Consider the following 20,259-nt stretch of genomic DNA (forward strand, 5'->3'; position numbering starts at 1 on the left):
GGCATAGCACAGTTTATAAAGACAATGTTCTACATTCTACTTTGGTGAGTAGCGTCTGGGGTCTTAAAAGCCTATAGCAGCCATCCAAGATACTCCACTGGTCTCACCCCTTTGGGAGCAAGGGAGAATGAAGAGAACAGGATACAAGGAAAAGATTAGTCCAAAGGATTAATGGACCACAGCTAACAAGGCCTCCACCAGACTGAGTCCAGTACAGCTAGATGGTGCCTAGCTACCACCACTGACTGCTCTGACCGGGATCACAACAGAGAGTTCTGGACAGAGCTGGAGAAGGATGTAGAACAAAGTTCTAACACACACAAAAAGACCAGATTTACTGGCCTAAAAGAGACTGGAGAAACCCCGAGAGTATGGCCCACAGACACCCTTTTAGCTCAGTGGTAAAGTCCGTTCTGAGGTTCACCCTTCAGCCGGGGATTAGACAGTCCCATAAAACAAAATGGGACTAATGAGACACAGCAATCCAGGGACAAAGATTAGAAGGCAGAAGCAGACAGGAAAGCTGGTGATAGGGAACTCAAGGTTAACTAAGGACAGTGTTGACGTGTAGTGGGGCTGTTAACCATTGTCATAGGGCAACATGTGTACTAACTGTTTAATGAGAAACTATTTTGTTCTGTAAACCTTCATCTAAAGTGAGAATAGGAGCACAACTGGAAAAGCGTAGTCGATGTCACTGTACGGTGCATGTAGATATTTTTGAAATGGTGCATCATTGGCTACATATATTTTCACCAAAAAAAAAAAAAGGTTGAGAAGGGAGAGTGTTGACATGTCATGGGGTTGTTAACCAATGTCATAAATCAGTATGTGTACTACTGTTTAATGAGAAACCATTCTTTCTGTAAACCTTCACCTGAAGTACAATTAAAAAAATGAAAAGAAAAAAGAGAACTATGAAAAGGAAATCAGGAAAACAATACCATTTATAATAGCCCCTAAAAAAATAAACCACTTAGGAATAAATCTAACCAGCGATGTGAAAGACCTATACAAAGAAAACTACAAAACACTACTGCAAGAAACCAAAGAGAACTACATAATCAAAAAACATACCATGCTCTTGGATAGGTAGGCTCAATATTGTGAAAGTGTCAATTCTACCCAAAGAAATCTACAAATACAATGCAATCCAGATCCAAATACCAACAACATTCTTTAAAGACATGGAAAAACTAATCATCAACTTTATATAGAAAGGGAAGAGGTCTCGGATAAGTAAAGCACTACTGAAGAACAAGAATAAAGGAGGAGGACTTGCACTACCATACCTCAGAACCTACTATACAGCTATGGTAGTCAAAACAGCCTGGTACTGGTACAATGACAGATACATTGACCAATGGGACAGTATTGAGAACCCAGATGTAAATCCATCCACCCATGGTCACCTAAGCTTTGACAAGGGCCCAGAGTCCATCAAATGGGGAAAAGACAGTCTTTTTAACAAATCATACTGGCAAAACTGGATGTCCATCTGCAAAAAAATGAAACAGGACACATACCTCACACCATATACAAAAACTAATTCAAAATGGATCAAAGACCTAAATATAAAACCAAAAACTATAAAGATCATAGAAGAAAATGTAGTATCCACGCTAAAGGCCCTAATACACGGCATTAACAGAATACGAACCATAGCTAATAACACATAAACTGCAGAAGATAAGCCAGATAACTGGGATCTTTTAAAAATTAAACACTTATGCTCATCAAAAGACTTCATCAAAAGAGTAAAAAGAGAGCCTACAGACTGGGAAAAATTTTGGGCTATGACAAATTCGACAAAGGTCTAATCTCTAAAAGACGAATAATTCAATTAAAAAAATGGCAATGGAAATGAACAGACACATCACCAAAGAAGACGTTCAGACATTCAAATGGCCAACAGACAGATGAGGAAATGCTCGCAATAACTAGCCATTAGAGAAATGCAAATTAAAACCATAATGAGATACTATCTCACCCCAGCATTACTGGCATGAATCAAAAAAATAGAAAATAACAAATGCTGGAAAGGCTGCAGGGAGACTAGAACTCTTATGCACTGCTGGTGGGAATGCAAAATGGTACAACCATTTTGGAAGACAATATGGCTCTTCCTTAGAAATCTAGAAATAGAAATATCATATGATCCAGCAACCCCACTCCTAGGAATATATCCTAGAGAAATAAGAGCTGCACCCATGTTCACTGTGGCATTGTTCACAATAGCAAAAAGATGGAAACACCTAGATGCCCATCAACAGATGAATGGATGAACAAACTATGGTACAAAAACACAATGAAATACTATGCAATGATAAAGAACAATAATGAATCTGCAAAGCATTTCACAACATGGATCAATCTGGAGAGTATTATGCTAAGTGAAATAAGTCAATCACAAAAGGACAAATATTGTATAAGACCACTACTATACAAACTCATGAAAAAGTTTACACACAATAAGAAACAATCTTTGATAGTTATGAGGTAGGAGAGGGATGGGGATGGAAAAACATTAAATAGACAACAGATAAGTGGTAACTCTGGTGAAGGGTAAGACAGTACACAATACTGGGAAAGACAGCACAACTTGTACAAGGAAAGGTCATAGAAGCTCCATAGACAAATCCAAACTCCCTGAGGGACCAAATCTGGGCTGAGGACCGTGGGGACCATGGTCTAAGGGAATATCTAGCTCAATTGGCATAACAGTTTATAAAGAAAATGTTCTACATTCTACTTTGGTGAGTAGCATCTGGGTCTTAAAAGCTTGGGAGTGACCATCTAAATACTCCACTGGTCTCACACCTTCAAGAGCATGGGAGAATGAAGAAAACCAAAGACATAAAGGAAAGATTAGTCCAAAGGACTAATGGACCACAGCTACCACAGCCTCCACTAGACTGAGTCCAGCTCAACTAGATGGTGCCTGGCTACCACCATTGACTGTTGTGATCACAATAGAGGGTCCCAGACAGAGCTGGAGAAAAATGTAGAACAAAATTCTAACTTGCAAAAAAAGACCAGATTTACTGGTCTGACAGAGACTGGAGAAACCCTGAGAGTATGGCCCCCAGACACTTTTAGCTCAGTAATGAAGTCACTACCGAGGCCCACGGTAGATTAGACAGGCCCATAAAACAAAACAAAACGACCACACCAGCCCAGGGACAAGGACTAGAAGGCAGGAGGGGACAGGAAAGCTGAATAGGGAACCCAAGATCAAGAAGGGAAAGTGTTGACATGCCACAAAACAATGTGTACTAATTGTTTAATGAGAAGCTAGTTTGTTCTGTAAACCTTCATTTAAGTACAATTAAAAAAAAGAACTAAAATGTCTAAACAGGCTTAAGTAGGGTCACCCTATCCACCCAGCATGTATTTTCTGTTTTAATATCTAAAGTTTCACTTGTTTACATAAAAAATATGTTATTAAATACAATAAGGTGGGATAGCCTACAGTATTGATAGCCAATAACTGCATTTTATCTTAGAAAATGCTCCTTAAAATAAAACATGTTTTGAAGCAATAATTGACAAAACATATATATACCCTCACTTCTTCCCAGGCACAAGCACAAATAACTTACATCCAATAAACACCTTCACCACCCATCTATAAGTTTGCTATAGTGTGGTGGCTTGTGTGTTGCTGTGATGCTAGAAGCTATGTCACTGGTATTTCAAATACCAATAGGGTCAACCATGGTGCACAGGTTTCAGCAGAGCTTCCAGACTAAGACAGGCTTGGGAAAAAAAAAGGTCTGGTGATCTACTTCTGAAAATTAGCCAATGAAAACCCTATAGATCACAGAATATTGCCCAAGACTTCGACTCGCTTATGTTGAACCTGTCACCAAGAGGGACCAATAGCTGGAGAAGGACATTATGTTTCGTAGAATGGAGGGCCAGCCAAGGTAAGGGAAACCCTCAATGAGACGGATTAACACAATGGCCAAAACAATGGACTCAAACATGCCAATGATCATGAAGACGGTGCGGGACCAGACAACATTTCATCCTGTATACATGGGGTCACCATGAATCATAGCCAACTCTACAGCAACTAACAACGACAAGCCAATAGAAGTACAGAAGAGAGACAGAGAGAAGGTTCAGATGGGAATCAAGTTTCTAGACCAGAACTCTCCTGAGGCCTACCCTAGCTCCAGCCCTCCCATAGCTTGGTTCCATACGCCAATGAATAGACATCTTTATCCCCCCCAACATACTTGTAATTGTTGTTGTTTAAGCTAGTTTGATTTGAGTTCCTGCACTTTGCAACCAATGCGGTCATAGTTAATACACTGATTGACGCCAAACTAGAAAATTTATAAATAGAATTTTTCTTGCATTTTTGTCCGACTTGGGTATATATACTTTACAGTTAAGTGGTTTATTTACTTTATTTTTTAATTTTTTTTACTGTACTTTAGGTGAAGTTTACAGAACAAATACTTTCTCATTAAACAGTCGGTACACATATTGTTTTATGACATTGGGTAACAACCCCAGGACATGTCAACACTTTCCCTTCTCGGCCTTGAAGGACCTTTTTTTTTTTTTTGGTGAAAATATACATAGCCAAAGGCACACCATTTCAAACATTTCTACATGTACAATTCAGTGACATCAATACATTCTTCCAGTTGTGCTACTATTCTCACTTTAGATGAAGGTTTACAGAACAAAGTAGTTTCTCATTAAACAGTTAGTACACATATTGCCCTATGACAATGGTTAACAACGCTACTACATGTCAACACTGTCTTTACTCAACCTTAGGTTCCCTATCACCAGCTTTCCTGTCCCCTTCTGCCTTCTAGCCCTTGTCCCTGGACTGCTGTGCCTCATTAGTACCGTTTTGTTTTATGGGGCTGTCCAATCCCCGGCGGAAGGTGAACCTCGGGAGTGACTTCACCACTGAGCTAAAAGAGTGTTCGGGGGCCATACTCTTCGAGTTTCTCCAGTCTCTGTCAGGCCAGTAAACCTGGTTTTTTTGTGTGTGTTAGAATTTTATTCTACATCCTTCTCCAGCTCTGTCCAGAACTCTCTGTTGTGATCCCAGTCAGAGCAGTCATTGGTGGTAGCCAGGCAACATCTAGCTATACTAGACTCAGTCTGATGGAGGCCGTGGTAGTTGTGATCCATTAATCCTTTGGACTAATCTTTTCCTTGCATCCTGTTCTCTTCATTCTTGGGTGAATATATTTTAACGTGATTCTGAGTAAGGGACTGCTGCCTCTCTCAATACAAACTTAAAATCGACAGTGATGTACACAAAGCCCCTCGGTGATCACTTCCAGGCCCATGGCTTTATACACAATCTATATATTGAGGAGCCCTGGTGGCATAATGGTTAAGAGCTTGGCTGCTAACCAAAAGGTTGGCAGTTCAAATTCACCAGCTGCTCCTTGGAAACCCTACGGGGCAGTTCTACTCTGTCCTATAGGGTCGCTATGAGTCAGAATCGACTCCACGGCAACAGATTTTTTTTGGGGGGTGGTATATGCTGAGGTCTCCACATATGCAGCCTAGGTTCCTGAACTCCAGTCTCGTACACCCAACTTCCTACTTGTTTGTCTAACACACATTTCAACAGCAACACGTCAAAAACTAGACACTCTGATTTTTTCCATCCAACTGCTTCACTGCATCCTTTCCCGACTCGGTGGCTGGGCCATTCTTTAACTGCTCAGTTCAAAAATCTTAGAGTTGTCCTTGACAACTTTATTCTTCTCACACCCATACCAACTCATCAGACAGTCCTACTGAATATATCCAGAATCTGTCTTATACTTACCATCTCTACGGCTACTCCCTTAGTCTAATCAACCTTCACCTCACACCTACATTAGCTTTCTAGCAGGTTCCCTCTCTCCCTCTCTTCTCCTTTATCCTACTCTCAGTACAGCAGTCAGAAGTCTCCTTTTACAACCTAAGCCAGGCCATGTCACTTCTGTTTAAAATCATCCAGTTAGTCCCTATCTCATTCAGAAGAAAACCCCAAGTCTTTGCAACCCAAGTCTTGGTCTACTAGGCCATACATGAAATGTCCTTGCTCCTCCTGACCTCACCTTCTATTATTTGCTTGTAGTCACTCTATTCTAGCCACGCTACCCTCTCTGCTATTTCTCAAGCTTGGTAGGTACACTTCCAATTGCTTTTGTTCTATCTGTTCCTTTTGCATAAAATGCTCTTTCCCAGATATCTGTTTGGCTATCTTGTACACTTCCACGTCTTTGTTCAAATCTCACCTTCTCAAAGAAAGCCTTCCCTGACCACCCTGTTAAATCTTGTCCCAAAAACTGCCCCACTCACCACCAGCCATTTCTCATCTGAAGTTTGCGCTCAACTACTGACCTAAAGGCTGGTGGTTCAAATCCACCCAATGGCAGTGGATGAAAGTCCTGGCAATCTGCTTTCATAAGATTACAGTCAAGAAAACCCTATGGATCACAGTTTTACTCTGTAACACATGGGGTTGCCATAAGTTGGAACCAACTGAATGGAAACAGACTTTCAATGGCACCTTGTCCTGCTTTTTTTTTTTTTTCCTCTTTTAATTCCACTGTAATTTAACCTCTAGTTGGTTTCTGTCACTTAAAATAGAAAGGATCTGATTAATACTTTGATTTATGCCAGTCTGGCAAATGTTAAAAATAAAAGTTAATGATTAAAAGAACCTCTGTTTGTATCTATGTCTCCTAAAAATAGCATTAAAATATTCATAGCCATTTATCCACTGGTTATACTTCTGTCAGTTTTTCCTAGAGAATAACCTGAAATTCAGACAAAGGCCTACGCATAAAGAAGTCCATTGACACACTTCATAATAATTAAATACTAGAAATGAACTAAATATTTAAATTTTCACAATGTAGTTCATAGACCTCTAGGGCACTTGATACCATTCAGGGGGTTTGCAAGAAGAAAACTATTTTCTTTATAATAAAAAAACCAAACAAACAAACAAACAAAAAAAAAACCATTGCCATCGAGTAGATTTCGACTCATAGCAACCCTACAGGACAGAGCAGAATGGTCCCATATGGTTTCCAAAGAGTGGCCTGTGGATTCGAACTGCTGATCTTTTGGTCAGCAGCTGCCATAGCTCTTTCACTACATTGACACTGGCAGAAGCAGTGGTGGGTAAGACTACTGGGGCCTTAACCTAAAGCATGGTAGTGGCATCAAAATGTACTAGGAATCATTGGATTGGTTACAAACACAGTTTAAAACCAAACCAAACAAAGCTAGTTTCATTTAAGGATATCCTTGATGAAGCAATGTAAATAATAATTTTATTAAATCTCCACCCTTGAGAGTTCATTCTACGTTCTGTGTTACAGAATGGGAAGAACACACAAAACATTTCTGCTGCCTACTGAGCGTGACGGTTGTCTCAGAGAAAGGTGTTCATGCACTTATTTGAGTTGCAAGGTGAACTAGCTGCTGGCAATTCCATTATTACTTGAAAAAATGGCTGCCTACAAACTGTAGTTATTTAGACTTGTTATTTGGGAGACATTTCCTTCAAAGAGATAGAAGTGAGCCTGCCACTCAAAGGATAACAACTGATAGCCTCTATTGCTGATAATAAATTTCAGAATTTCTAGCAAAAAATAGAATTCTGGAAAACTTGACTGTGAGGCTTGGAGCTTGACAGCTTCCTGATGCTTACAGACTTTTTTTTTGATACAACCAACAGTGATATTAACAAATGCAATTTTTAAAATATTGTATAATAAATTGTGTCAACATTTGGAAGATCTGTACAACTCAGTGAACTAAAAAATGTTCAAAGGATCAATGTGGGTAAAATGCCCACTAAAAGTCATGATAGGCCCATCAAGTTTCAAGTAGAGGAGCACAAAACGTTCATTGATATGGTTTCTGAGCCTCCATTGCAACCAACCTTTAAGACATGGCCATGCTTTTATTCTCTGCATAGTACCGAATAGTATAAGATACATTCTGGCTTATTCACTTGTTTTATTTGTCTCTCCTTACTGGAATGAGAGTTTCATGAGGAAAGAACTTTGTCTATCTTCTTCATCATTGTACTCCTCAGAGCTTAGAGTAGTGCACAGCATGGTGTAGATACTTCATAAATGACGATCGATAAAACACACACGATCACAAGGTGAAACATTACTCAGCTAGTTAAGTCTGGTTAGCCAAAAATTTCTAATGATTTCAGAAAAATTTTAAGGTATATGATCATTAAAAACAATTCAAAATTATTTGTGTACATACATATCTATCATACAATACCTAATACAAATACAACAAACTACATATTTTATGTGTGTGTAGTTGTATAGGTGTTTCTAAAAGGGTAAAACTAACAGGGTTTGTGGAAAAATAAGACCATCAAATATCTATGAAATTTTGTAACCAGGTGCTACAAGATAATTACAGGTACCTGGTGGCGTAGTGGTTAACAGCTACGTCTGCTAACCAAAAGGTCGGCACTTCGAATCCACCAGGCGCTCCTTGGAAACTCTATGGGGCACTTCTACTCTCACCTAAAGGGTCGCTATGAATCAGAATTGACTCGATGGCAATGGGTTTGGTTTTGGGTTTGGGGAAATAACTTGGGCAGCTCAGGCAGGCAACTCAGTGTGGCTGGAGGCTGCCTCCCTGGGTTTTTGAGATTGTTTTGTAACATACTAGAGCTATTTTCATGACCTACTTTATCTAGGTTATTTACATAATTGAAAATATCATTTCCTATTCAGTGGAAGAAACTGACTTGGGCAATGGAAGAAATGGGTTTCCCTCAGGGTCTACCACTAAAAGCCTTGCATCCTTGGGTGGGTCTTTTCACTGTATTGGTCTTGACTGGTAAGGAGATTTCGGGTTGAGTTACATGATCCCCAAAGGTTATCCTGATGGTTAGAATCCATTAATAGTTCAGGTCATGAATTTTTTTTTTTTTTTATTGTTGTGCTTTAAGTGAAAGTTTACAATTCAAGTTAGTCTCTCATACAAAAATTTATACATACATTGTTATGTGACCCTACTTGCTCTCCACATACTATGACAGCACATTCCTCCTTTCCACCCCGGATTTCTCATGTCCATTCAACCAGCTCCTGACCCTCTCTGCCTTCTCATCTCTCCTCCGGACAGGAGCTGCCCATTTAGTTTCATGTATCTACTTGAGCTAAGAAGCATGCTCTTCACGAGTATCATTTTATGTCCCATAGTCCAGTCTAATCTTTGTCTGAAGGGTTGGCCTCAGGAATGGTTTTAGTGCTGAGTAGACAGACAGTCCGGGGGCCATGCTTTCTGAGGTTCCTCCAGTCTCAGTCAGACCATTAAGTCTGGTCTCTTGACTAGAATTTGAGTTCTGCACCCCACTTTTCTCCCACTCCATCAGGGACTCTCTGTTGTGTTCCCTGTCAGCAGTCATTGGTGGTAGCTGGGCACCATCTAGTTCTTCTGGTCTCAGGCTGATGAACTCTCTGATTTATGTGGCCCTTTCTGTCTCTTGGGCTAATACTTTCCTTGTGTCTATGGTGTTCTTTATTCTCTTTTACTCCAGGTGGGTTGGGACCAACTGATGCATCTTAGATGGCCGCTCATTAGCTTTTAAGACCCCAGACGCCACTCACCAAAGTGGGATGCAGAACCTTCTTAATAAACTTTATTATGCCTATTGTCAGGTCATGAAATTTAAGAGTCAGGAAAATTATCTGTGGGGTCCTTTAAACATATGATTGCTACTTTGTTATTCCGACCTACTCATCTACTGAAGATGAGGAGTTTGTTTGAAGTCATCTTCCATTACAAAAAAAAGTCTTCCACTTGGGTTCTAAGAGTACTCACTGTTAGGAGTTTTTAGGAAAAGAAAGATGTATTTTTTTGTTTGTTTGTTTTTTAATTTTACTTATTTTGTTGTTGCTGTTGATAATATACACAGCAAAATATACAACAATTCAACGGCTCTACATGTACAATTCAGTGGCACTGATTATATTCTTTGAGTTGTGCAACTATTCTCACCCTCTTTTCTGAGTTGTTCCTCTCCGCCTTAACATGAACTCACTGCCCCCTAAGGTTCCTATCTAATCTTTTGAGTTGCTGTTGTCAATTTGATACTATATAGATAGTTCTTAAAAGAGCATAATGCTCAAGGCAAACATTTTTTATTAGTTAAGCTAAGCTATTGTTTGGTTTTACAAAGACTTCAGGAGATATTTTTGGTTTAAGGTTTAAAGATCAAGATAAATGTTTTTTTAAAAACAAAAATCTGATAACTAAATAACCTACCCAGTGATGTACTTCTTTTATTTTCCCCTGTGGTAATGTTAAATACACATATCCTCTGGGGAGCCAAGCCAAAAATTAACATGAAAGGTAGATCACCAGGCCTTTCTTCTTTGTCTTAGTCTGGAAGCTCTGCTGAAATCTGACTTCCATGGGTGTCTTGTGAAGATCCACTAGTAAGGGGAATAGAGATTCTAATGTACTCCATCATTCTTCAGTCTTTATAACTATCCTTCTCTAAACATGAAGAGTCTCAGTGATTACAGCAATCCTAATCTTTGGTCTAGAAAGAAAGGTCTGGCAATCTACTTCCAAAACATCAGCCAATGAAAACCCTATGGATCACAATGGTCCTATCCCATTGAGCATGGGGTGGCCGTGAGTCGGGGGCCAGCTCAGTGGCAGCTAACAACAATCTCTGGCTTGATGAAAACATTTGGGCTAGGTATGACGAGTTGTGTGGGGGCGGGGAGGAATATTACAGCGTTACCTTTCACTGTCACATGAACACTCTGGCTTGTGGAGAGTTGCGGTTGAACCAGGACATTGCACGTGTACTCCCCCTCATCTACTTCCTTTTGCACATCCGAGAGTTTTAGAGTTCCATTGTTCTCAAATGCCACTTGGCGGTGGTTAAAAGGAAGCAGATTAGAGTTCTTGTACCATTTGATGGAGTAATATGGATAGCCAATCACCCGACAGTGAATGTATGTATCCCGTCCTGCTATTGCTGTGATATTTTTCATTGGTCGAATGCTTGCAGGACCTGGAGAGACATAAAGAAACTCTTGAAAATAATTTCAGGGTACACTTAATGCGGGAAAATTGGTACACTTTTCCTCGAGTTGAAAATGCACATTATTTGCATGTAAGGACATCTTGCCAATTAAAAAGAAAATTCTGCATTGGCATTTCTACTAAGATTTCTTTTTTTAAGTTTTAGCACTTTCAAAGAAATTGAAAACAGTACATCACTAACCAACTACTTTCATTAAAATGTTTTGAATTACAAGATAAAAGACAATTTAGTCAATAAAACGTGTTAACTAGTCTACACTGAACAATTATGCTCTTTATGTGAAAACGCTGGCAGCAATTAACTGTTCAACGCTCTCTATAAACTATATTATGAAGATGGAGTTTATGCCATGTTGCACTATGAATGTAAGTTAAAATACCACGTACGTGAAAGTTTACCACGGATGTAGTAAAACAGAAGAGGAGAACGGAAGGGGCATGCAGAGCATAAACCAGGAAAGAAAAGATCAAGTGGACAAATCTAAGAGTTAAAAAAAGACAACAAGCTGACTAAAAAAACCGAAACACCATTTCCAACATTAACCCCAGTCAGTGCCATTCCAGAGTCGGAAGGAAAGCGTAGGAAATGGGAAGCAACAGGTCATCCGTTCTGGCATTCCAAGACTCAGCTCGGTACATGCAGAAACCTCCTTCTCCACTACAATGAGTCATGTGTGTTTTTTTGAGGAGCTGATTTGACAAGCACCTCTTACGTTTATTCGAGCCTGGTACAGGACGACTCCGGCCGAGTTGTTGGCAGTGCAGCGGTAGACTCCCCCATCCCGGACCTGCGAGCTGGAGATGTTCAGGTAGCTGACCACGTTGCCCTCCGACGTGATCATCTGGCTGATGCGATGACTTCCGCCCTTGAGAATTGGGTCGTCGTCCAGGGTCCACGTGATCGTGGGCAACGGGGTTCCCTTCACGTTGCACATGAGGGAAACCGGCTCTGCTGGGCTCACCACTTTTTCACTAAAGGCAGAAATAATTTTGGGAGTTCCATCTGCAGGAAGACAAATTATGGAAGGAAGTGGCACATACAAATCACTAAATAACTTCAAAGTAAATTTATTTAACGATTAGCAGATAGATGCAGCGACTGTTCAGCACCACAAAAAACCTGTCTAGTTTTATCAGTGGAGCTACATCCCACGAGAATAACAAGATTTCACTATTTTCAAAATAGTAAACACAGTATCATCAAGCTTTAATAAATCACTTCTATATTTCCAATTGGCATAATAAGAAAACAATGGTGTAACCCAGATGGTCATGTTAAACAGTGTCAGCTCCCAAGAAGTCTACAATTCCAAACAGGCATGTCCCCATCCAAAGTTATAAATATACAAGAAATTCATACACCAAAGTCACTTCAGCTTTTCTGCTTCCTCTTCATGTTAATTAATTTAGGGATTGCTCATGAAGGAATTATTTAGAGGAATAAAGCAAATAACTGAGAGACTGATGATCTCATCTTCCTAATACTTTATAGTTTTAATGACAAATGGAAAGTGCACATAAATTTCCATGAAGGCTCTGAGAATGGGTAAAACAAGCTTTGACCCTTCCAGCGTGGACTATGTATCTCTATAGTATCCTTAGCAGCATGATCATATGATTTATCGTCCAAGCTGGGATACTAATGTCAGAAGAACAGGCACAGCCCAGAACTATCCCAGGCAAAGTAGATCTTAATCTCAGACAGTTTTCCACAGGAAATTCTAACATGCTCGACGAAGATCAAACTATCGTTTTCTGTTATTTTTCTATCACTTATATGTACTCTCTTTTATTATATGGTAGTAACCACAAATACATTTCTCTTTTCATGGTTGTCCATGGAAAAAAAAAGAGATATATTAATGTCCTATAGGGTTGCTATGAGTAGGAATCAACGCAATGGCAACGGGTTACACATATTTTAAAAAATGTATGAAAGAAGAAAAAAAATGTATGAAAGAAGAAGAAAAATGTATCAATAGGCCTACTGGCCTCAGGCATACAAATTAACACTATGACTGTTTTTCTAGATGTAAGTGAGTCGTTGTGACATAACTAATCACATTCGACAGGATTTCTGAGTCTGGCAATAAGCCTTGTCTGGAGGGAACTTTTTTTTTTTTCAATACAACCAAATAGCTGATAGGTTTTAAATACAGGCATCTGGGTGTACCTGGAAATGGCAAGGATTCTTTCTGCATCAATTTTTTAATTTTTTTTTTATTGTACTTTAGATGAAGGTTTACAGAACAAATTATTTTCTCACTGAACAATTACTACATATATTGTTTTGTGACATTGGTTGCCAACCCCACAACATATCAACACTCTCCCCTCCTCGACCTTGGGTTCCCCATTACCAGCTTTCCTGTCGGAGGGGACATTTTTTGTTTTTGTTTTGTTTTGTTTAAAAAAAAGGTTTTTGTGCTCTATTAAAGTGTTTGTCCCCTAAAGAAACATAATGACTAACAGATTTTTTTTTTAGTTTTAAAATTTTTATTACAAAAGTAATACACATTTATTGTTTAAAAAATTGGAAATAGATAAGCAAAAGGATTGGGGGAGGCGACAACAAAACTGAGGAAAACCCAAAACCAAACTCATTGCTGTCAAGTCAATTCTAACTCACAGTGACCCTACAGGACAGAGTAGAACTGCCCCATAGGGTTTCCAAGGAGCAGTTGGTGGATTTGAACTCCCAACGTTTTGGTTAGCAGCTGGACTCTTAACTACTGCACCACCAGGGTTCCACAAAACTGAGAAGAGCCCCCATCCTGAGGAGAGAGTCACTCATCACACAAAATCTTTAGGCCTGTCTCTGGGGACAGTTAGACCTGCTGCACAAGGCTCTCGTGATGGTGGTGCTTCCATACAGCCCTCTACCTATTTCTCATTCCAAAATTCCTGAAGGTTAGCTTCTTCATTCTGACTTTATAAAGATTATTTACATAATTAAAAACATCATTTCTCATATTCAGCTGAAGAAACTGACAAACTTTCAGGCAACTGGAGAATTCCCTTTAGCATATGTATTCCCAGATGCGTTCACAGGTAGTATATTCCGGTGTCTTTGGACTGCAAATATTTTTTTAATATCGAAGCTGAAAACACAACTTTATAAAATTAAAACGAAAGGCTTGTGCTTTTCCCTTTAAAACACTGCAGACATTGCTTCATCATGTTCTACCTTAGCTTTACACAGAAGTTAGACGTCATTCTGGTTGTTAAACTTTGCCCATAACCAATCATTGGTGCTTGGGAGTGTTGAGGTTATTTTACTTGTCCTTATAAGTCAACATTTTTGCAGAATGTGTTTAACTGTAAGTGTCTCTGTACAGAGTTTTACACTAAGCACTGAAAACCCAAGTCTTCTGTTTGACATTGTTGTTAGTTGCCACGGAGCCTCATCTGACTCATGGTGACCCCATTATAATAAAATTGAAACCTGCCGGGTCCTGCGCCATCTTCTGATCGTTGGGCTTGAGTCCATCGTTGCAGCTATTGTGACGGTCTATCTCACTGAGTGTTCCCCTCACTGATCCTCTACTTCTCCAGTGATCCATCCCTCCTGATGATGTGTCAAAAGCAAGTGAGTTGAACTCTCTGACAATATTCTGTGATCGATACGGTTTTCAATGGCTAATTTTCAGTAGATCATCAGGCCTTTCTTCTTAGTCTGTCTTAGTCTGGAAGTTCTGCTGAAACCTGAGTTCCATGGGTGACCCTGCTGGTATTTGAAATACCAGTGGCATAGCTTCCAGCATCACAAGAACACACAAGCCACCACAGTATGACAAACTGATAAATGGGTGGTGGCTTATCTGTTCAGGAAAATTTTTTTTTTCCAGTTATAATGTTTTGTTGGTAAAATTTACATACAATGAATGCACAGATCTTAGGTGCACAAACAGGTTTTTGTTAAATATATACACCCATGTAATCACCAACACAATCAAGAACATTTCCATCACCTCGGAAAGTCCTCAAGGGCTCCTTCCAATCGATTTCGATTCCCCACCCATTTTGCACACACAATCACGGTTCTAATTTCTATCACCGTATATTACTTTTGCCTGTTCTTGATCTTCAAATAAATGGAATCATAGAGTATGTACTCTTTTATACATACACTTACTTATTTATATATATAATAATATTTTCATTATAGTAAAGTATACAGAAGACAACATTTGCCAATTCAACATTTTTCACAAGTAAAATTCAATAAAACCAATTACGTCAATCATCTTGTACAATTATCAGCAGGATATGTTGCCAAACCACTCTTTAGGAAGCACTGAGTTTTCATTTATGGGTTTGGACGTTTGTTTTTAACATTTTATTATGAAAAATTTCAAACATACCCAAACACACCCACACAAGTAGAGTGAGGACCCATCACAAACTTCAGCTCACGGAATTTCTTGACCTTTCTATGTCCATTTCCCCCTGCTCCCATTGGATCAGTGTCAAGCAAATACTAATCCATAAATAGTTCAGTATGTATCTCCAAAAGTTAGACTCTTGTTAAAAACATAATCACATTGCCATTTTTACATCTGAAAAACTTAACAATAAGTCCTGAAGAACATCAAATAGCTAATCAGTGTTAAAATTTACTCTGTTGTCTCAGAATTTTTGTTTTTACAAGTTTCTTTTTGGAATCTGTATTTGAACAGGTCCATGCAGTGCATATCTTTGATGTCTTTTAGGGTTTTGTAGCCTAAAGGTTTCTCTCTCTTCCCCTCCCTGCCCCTCCTTAAACTAACAACTAACATGTTGCTAGTACTATAGGTTTTCCCACTTTTTGGGTTTTGCTGGGTTCATTCTGTAGGGTTGCTTAACATTTCATTGTCCCCTAAATGTTCCATAAAATGGCAATTAGATTCAGATCCTTGATCAGATTCAGTGTGACTTAATTAGGCAAGAATACTTCATAGATAGTGGTGTGCACTTTCATCTCGAGCCACTTAATGTTTGGCAGTCCCTCTTTTTTGTGATGTTAAGATTGAGTAGTGGATTCAGATATTGTCACCCTCATCCATTTTGACTTTTCCCCTCAGGTTTTCACCTGAAGTTCTTTGTAGATATGTATAGTATTTTAGATGAAGTTTACAGGGCAAACTAGTTTCTTATTAAACAATTAATACACATATTGTTTTGTGAAATTGGTTGCCAACCACACGACATGTCAACACTCTCCCTTTCTCGGCCTTGGGTTCCCTATTACCAGCTTTCCTGTCCCCTCCTGCCTTCTTGTCCTTGCCCCTAGGCTGGTGTGCCCCTTTGGTCTCGTTTTGTTTTATGGGCCTGTCTAATCTTCCGCTGAAGGGTGAACCTCAGGAGTGACTTCATTACTGAGCTAAAAGGGTGTTCGGGAGCCATATTCTCAGGATTTCTCCAGTCTCTGTCAGACCAGTAAGTCTGGTCTTTTTTTTGTGTGTGTGTGAGTTAGAATTTTGTTCTACATTTTTCTCCAGTTCTGTCTGGGACCCTCTATTGTGATCCATGTCAGAGTAGTCGGTTGTGGTAGCTGCGCACCATCTAGTTGTGTTGGACTCAGTCTGGTGGAGGCCATGGTTCGTTGTTGTGGTCCATAGTCCTTTGGACTAATCCTTCCCTTGTGTCTTTGATATTCTTCATTCTTCCTTGCTCCAGATGGGGTGAAACCAGTGGGGTATAGTAGATGGAGCTCACAAGCTTTTAAGACCCCAGAAGCTACTTGCCAAAGCAGAATGTAGAACATTTTTTTAGTAACCTATGTTATGCCAGTTAAGCTAGATGTTCCCCTAGACCATGGTCCCCACAGCCCTCCACCCAGTAATTTGGTCCCTCAGGGAGTTTGGATGTGTCTGCGGAGCTTCAATGATCTTGCCTTGGACAAGTTGTGCTGGCTTCCCCAGTATTGTGTACTGTCTTACCCTTCACCAAAGTTACACTTATCTACTGTCTATTTACTGTTTATCTCTCTTACCTCCCCTCCTCGTAAGCATCAAAGATTGTTTCTTTTTGTGTGTAAACCTTTACAAGAGTTTTTATAGTAGTGGTCTCATACAATATTTGTCCTTTCGTAATTGACTTATTTCACTCAGCATAATGCCCTCCAGATTCATCCATGTTGTGAGATGCTTCATTGTTCTTTATCTTTGCATAGCATTTCATTGTGTGTATGTACCACAGTTTGTTTATCCATTCATCTGTTGATGGGCACCTAGGTTATTTCCATTTATTTGCTTTTGTGAACAATGTTGCAATGAACATGGGTGTGCATATATTTATTTGTGTGATGGCTCTTATTTCTCTAGGATATATTCCTAGGAGTGGAATTGCTGGATCATATGGTATTTCTTTATCTAGCTTTTTAAGGAGGTGCCATATTGTTTTCCAAAATGCTTGTACCATTTTGTATTCCCACCAGCAGTGCATAAGAGTTTCAATCTCCCCGCAGCCTCTGCAATATTAGTTATTTTCTGTTGTTTTGATTTGAGCAAGTAATGTAGGGGTAAGACGGTATCTCATTGTGCCTTTGGTTTGCATTTATCTAATGGCTAGTGATCATAAGTATTTCCTCATGTGTTTGTCAGCTGCTTGAATGTCTTCTTTGGTGAAGTGTCTGTTCATATCTTTTGCCAATTTTTTAATTGGATTATTTGTGTTTTTGTTGTACAGGTGTTGGATTTTCCTGTAGATTTTAGAGATTAGACTTTTGTCAGATTTGTCTTAGCCAAATTTTTTTTCCCAGTCTGTAGGTTCTCTTTTTATTCTTTTGGTGGAGCCTTTGATGAGCATAAGTGTTAAATTTTTGAAGATCCCAGTTATCTAGCTTATCTTCTGGTGTTTGTGTGTTGTTAGTTATGGTTTGCATCCTGTTAATGTTATATATTAGGTCCTCTAGAATTGACCCTATTTTTTTTTTCCATGATCTTTATAGTTTCTGGTTTTATATTTAGGTCTTTGATCCATTTGGAATTAGCTTTTGTGTACGGTGTGAGGTATGGGTCCTGTTTCATTTTTTTGCAGATGGACATCCAGTTTTGCCAGCACCATTTGTTAAAAAGACTGTTTTTTCCCCATTTAATGGACTTTGGGTCTTTGTGAAAATCAGGTGACCGTGGGTGGACAGATTTACATCTGGGTTCTCGATTCTGTTCCATTGGTCAATGTGTCTCTCATTGTACCAGTTCCAGGCTGTTTTGACTACGGTAGCTGTATAGTAGATTCTGAGGTCTGGTAGTGTGAGTCCTCCTACTTTATTCTTTTTCTTCAATAGTGCTTTACTTATCCAGGGCCTCTTCCCTTTCCAAACAAAATTAATGATTAGTTTTTTTCCATCTCTTTAAAGAATGCTGTTGGTATTTGGGTTGGGATTGCATTGTATTTGTAGGTTGCTTTGGGTAGAATTGACACTTCCACAATGTTCAGTCTACCAATCCATGAGCATGGTATGTTTTTCGATTTATGTAGTTCTCTTTTGGTTTCTTGCAGTAGTGTTTTGTAGTTTTCTTTGTACAGGTCTTTTATATCGCTGGTTAGATTTATTCCTAAGTGCTTTATTTTTTTAGGGGTATTGTAAATGGTATTGTTTTCCTGATTTCCTTTTCATAGTTCTCTTTATTGGTGTATAGGAATTCAACTGATTTTTGTAAGTTGATCTTGTATCCTGCTACTCTGCTGAATGTTTCTGTTAGTTCCAGTAGCTTTCTCATGGAGACGTTTGGCTTCTCTATGTATAGTATCACACCATCCACAAATAGGGATAGTTTTACTTCTGCCTTATCAATTTGGACACACTTTATTTCTTTTTCTTGCCTTACTGCTCTAGCTAGGACTTCCAGCACAATATTAAACAGAAGTGGTAATAAAGGGCATCCTTGTCTTGTTCCTGTCCTCAAGGGGAATGTTTTCAGCCTCTCTCCATTAAGAATGATGTTGGCTGTTGGTTTTGTATAGGCGCCCCTTATTATGTTGAAGAATTTCCCTTCTATCCCTATTTTATTGACAGTTTTTATCAGGAGTGGGTGTTGGACTTTGTCAAATGCCTTTTCTGCATTAATTGAGATGATCATGTGATTCTTTCATTTTATTTATATGGTGAATTATGTTGATTAATTTTCAAGTTTTGAACCATCCTTGCATACCTGGTATGAATCCCATGTGGTTGTGGTGTATTATTTTTTTGATATGATGCTGAATTCTATTGGCTAGAATTTTTGCATCTATATTCATGAGAGATATTGTTTTGTAATTGTCTTTTTTGTGGTATGTTTGCCTGATTTTGGTATCAGGGTTATGCTGGCTTCATAGAATGAATTCTGAAGTATCCCTTCCATTTCTACATTTTGAAATAGTTTGAGCATGTAAGCTCTTATCTGAATGGAAGAGTTCTCCGTTGAAACCATCTGGGCCAAGGCTTTTTTCTGTCTGGAGTTTTTGTGCAAGCATTTGTGCAAGCCTTTTCCTCATTTTTATATTGGAATGTTTGCCCTTTTTGTTATTGATTTGTAGGGGTTCTTTATGTATCATAAATACAAACAGGGCTTCAAACTGGTTCTTCCTTGCTCAGTCGTGGTCAACGAACTGAAACCAGAACAGACACAAATTTTTACCATTTGGGTGATCCTGAACAATAACAGGAATAGGAAAAATTATGGGTCAAAGCCCTGGAATAGGACACTCAGAAGAGGTGTAATGAGCCCCTTCAGGAGCCTGATGCATCAGATTGGATTATTGGCAGGACTGTGGAGAGTGACACACATTCAAAGCAGCACAGCCTCTGCCATCTTTGAGCGGGGCACTGCTGTTTACAACTCTGCTCAAAATCCGACAGGCAGGAGATGTGATTGCTATGCAACGTGTAGATCCCCTTGTTTTCTAAGAGGGAGATCAGGTTTCTAGCAGAACTTTGACCCATAATTTTTCCCATTCAGTTTATCGTTCTGGGTCACCCAAATTTAAAAAAACTCTGGTCTGTTCCAGTTTTTCTTCCTCAGCCATGACTGAACTGGGAAGAACTGGTTCGAAGCCCTGTATATAAATAATCACATATTTTATAACTATCAGATATATTTGTCAGCTATCTTACTTACATACATACATATACATATACATTTGTTGTTGTTAGGTGCCATTGAGTTGGTTCTGACTCATAGTGACCCTATGTAAAACAGAAAA

At 39.1% G+C, this 20,259-nt stretch overlaps 1 protein-coding gene across 1 annotated transcript in view; it reads right to left on the minus strand.

Annotated features, from left to right (window-relative positions):
* The window catches only part of DSCAM (DS cell adhesion molecule), a 987,413-nt gene that overhangs the window by 344,420 nt on the left and 622,734 nt on the right, over positions 1 to 20,259 (minus strand). Inside the window, exons 8-9 of the mRNA XM_012558972.1 lie at positions 11,795 to 12,091; positions 10,781 to 11,056 (exon numbers count right to left, since the gene is read on the minus strand). Of these exons, the coding sequence (XP_012414426.1) occupies positions 10,781 to 11,056; positions 11,795 to 12,091 (573 nt within the window). The remainder of the gene's footprint in view (positions 1 to 10,780; positions 11,057 to 11,794; positions 12,092 to 20,259) is intronic.

This window comes from Trichechus manatus, unplaced genomic scaffold (genome assembly GCF_000243295.1).
Source record: "Trichechus manatus latirostris isolate Lorelei unplaced genomic scaffold, TriManLat1.0 scaffold00202, whole genome shotgun sequence".
Classification (NCBI taxonomy): domain Eukaryota; kingdom Metazoa; phylum Chordata; class Mammalia; order Sirenia; family Trichechidae; genus Trichechus; species Trichechus manatus.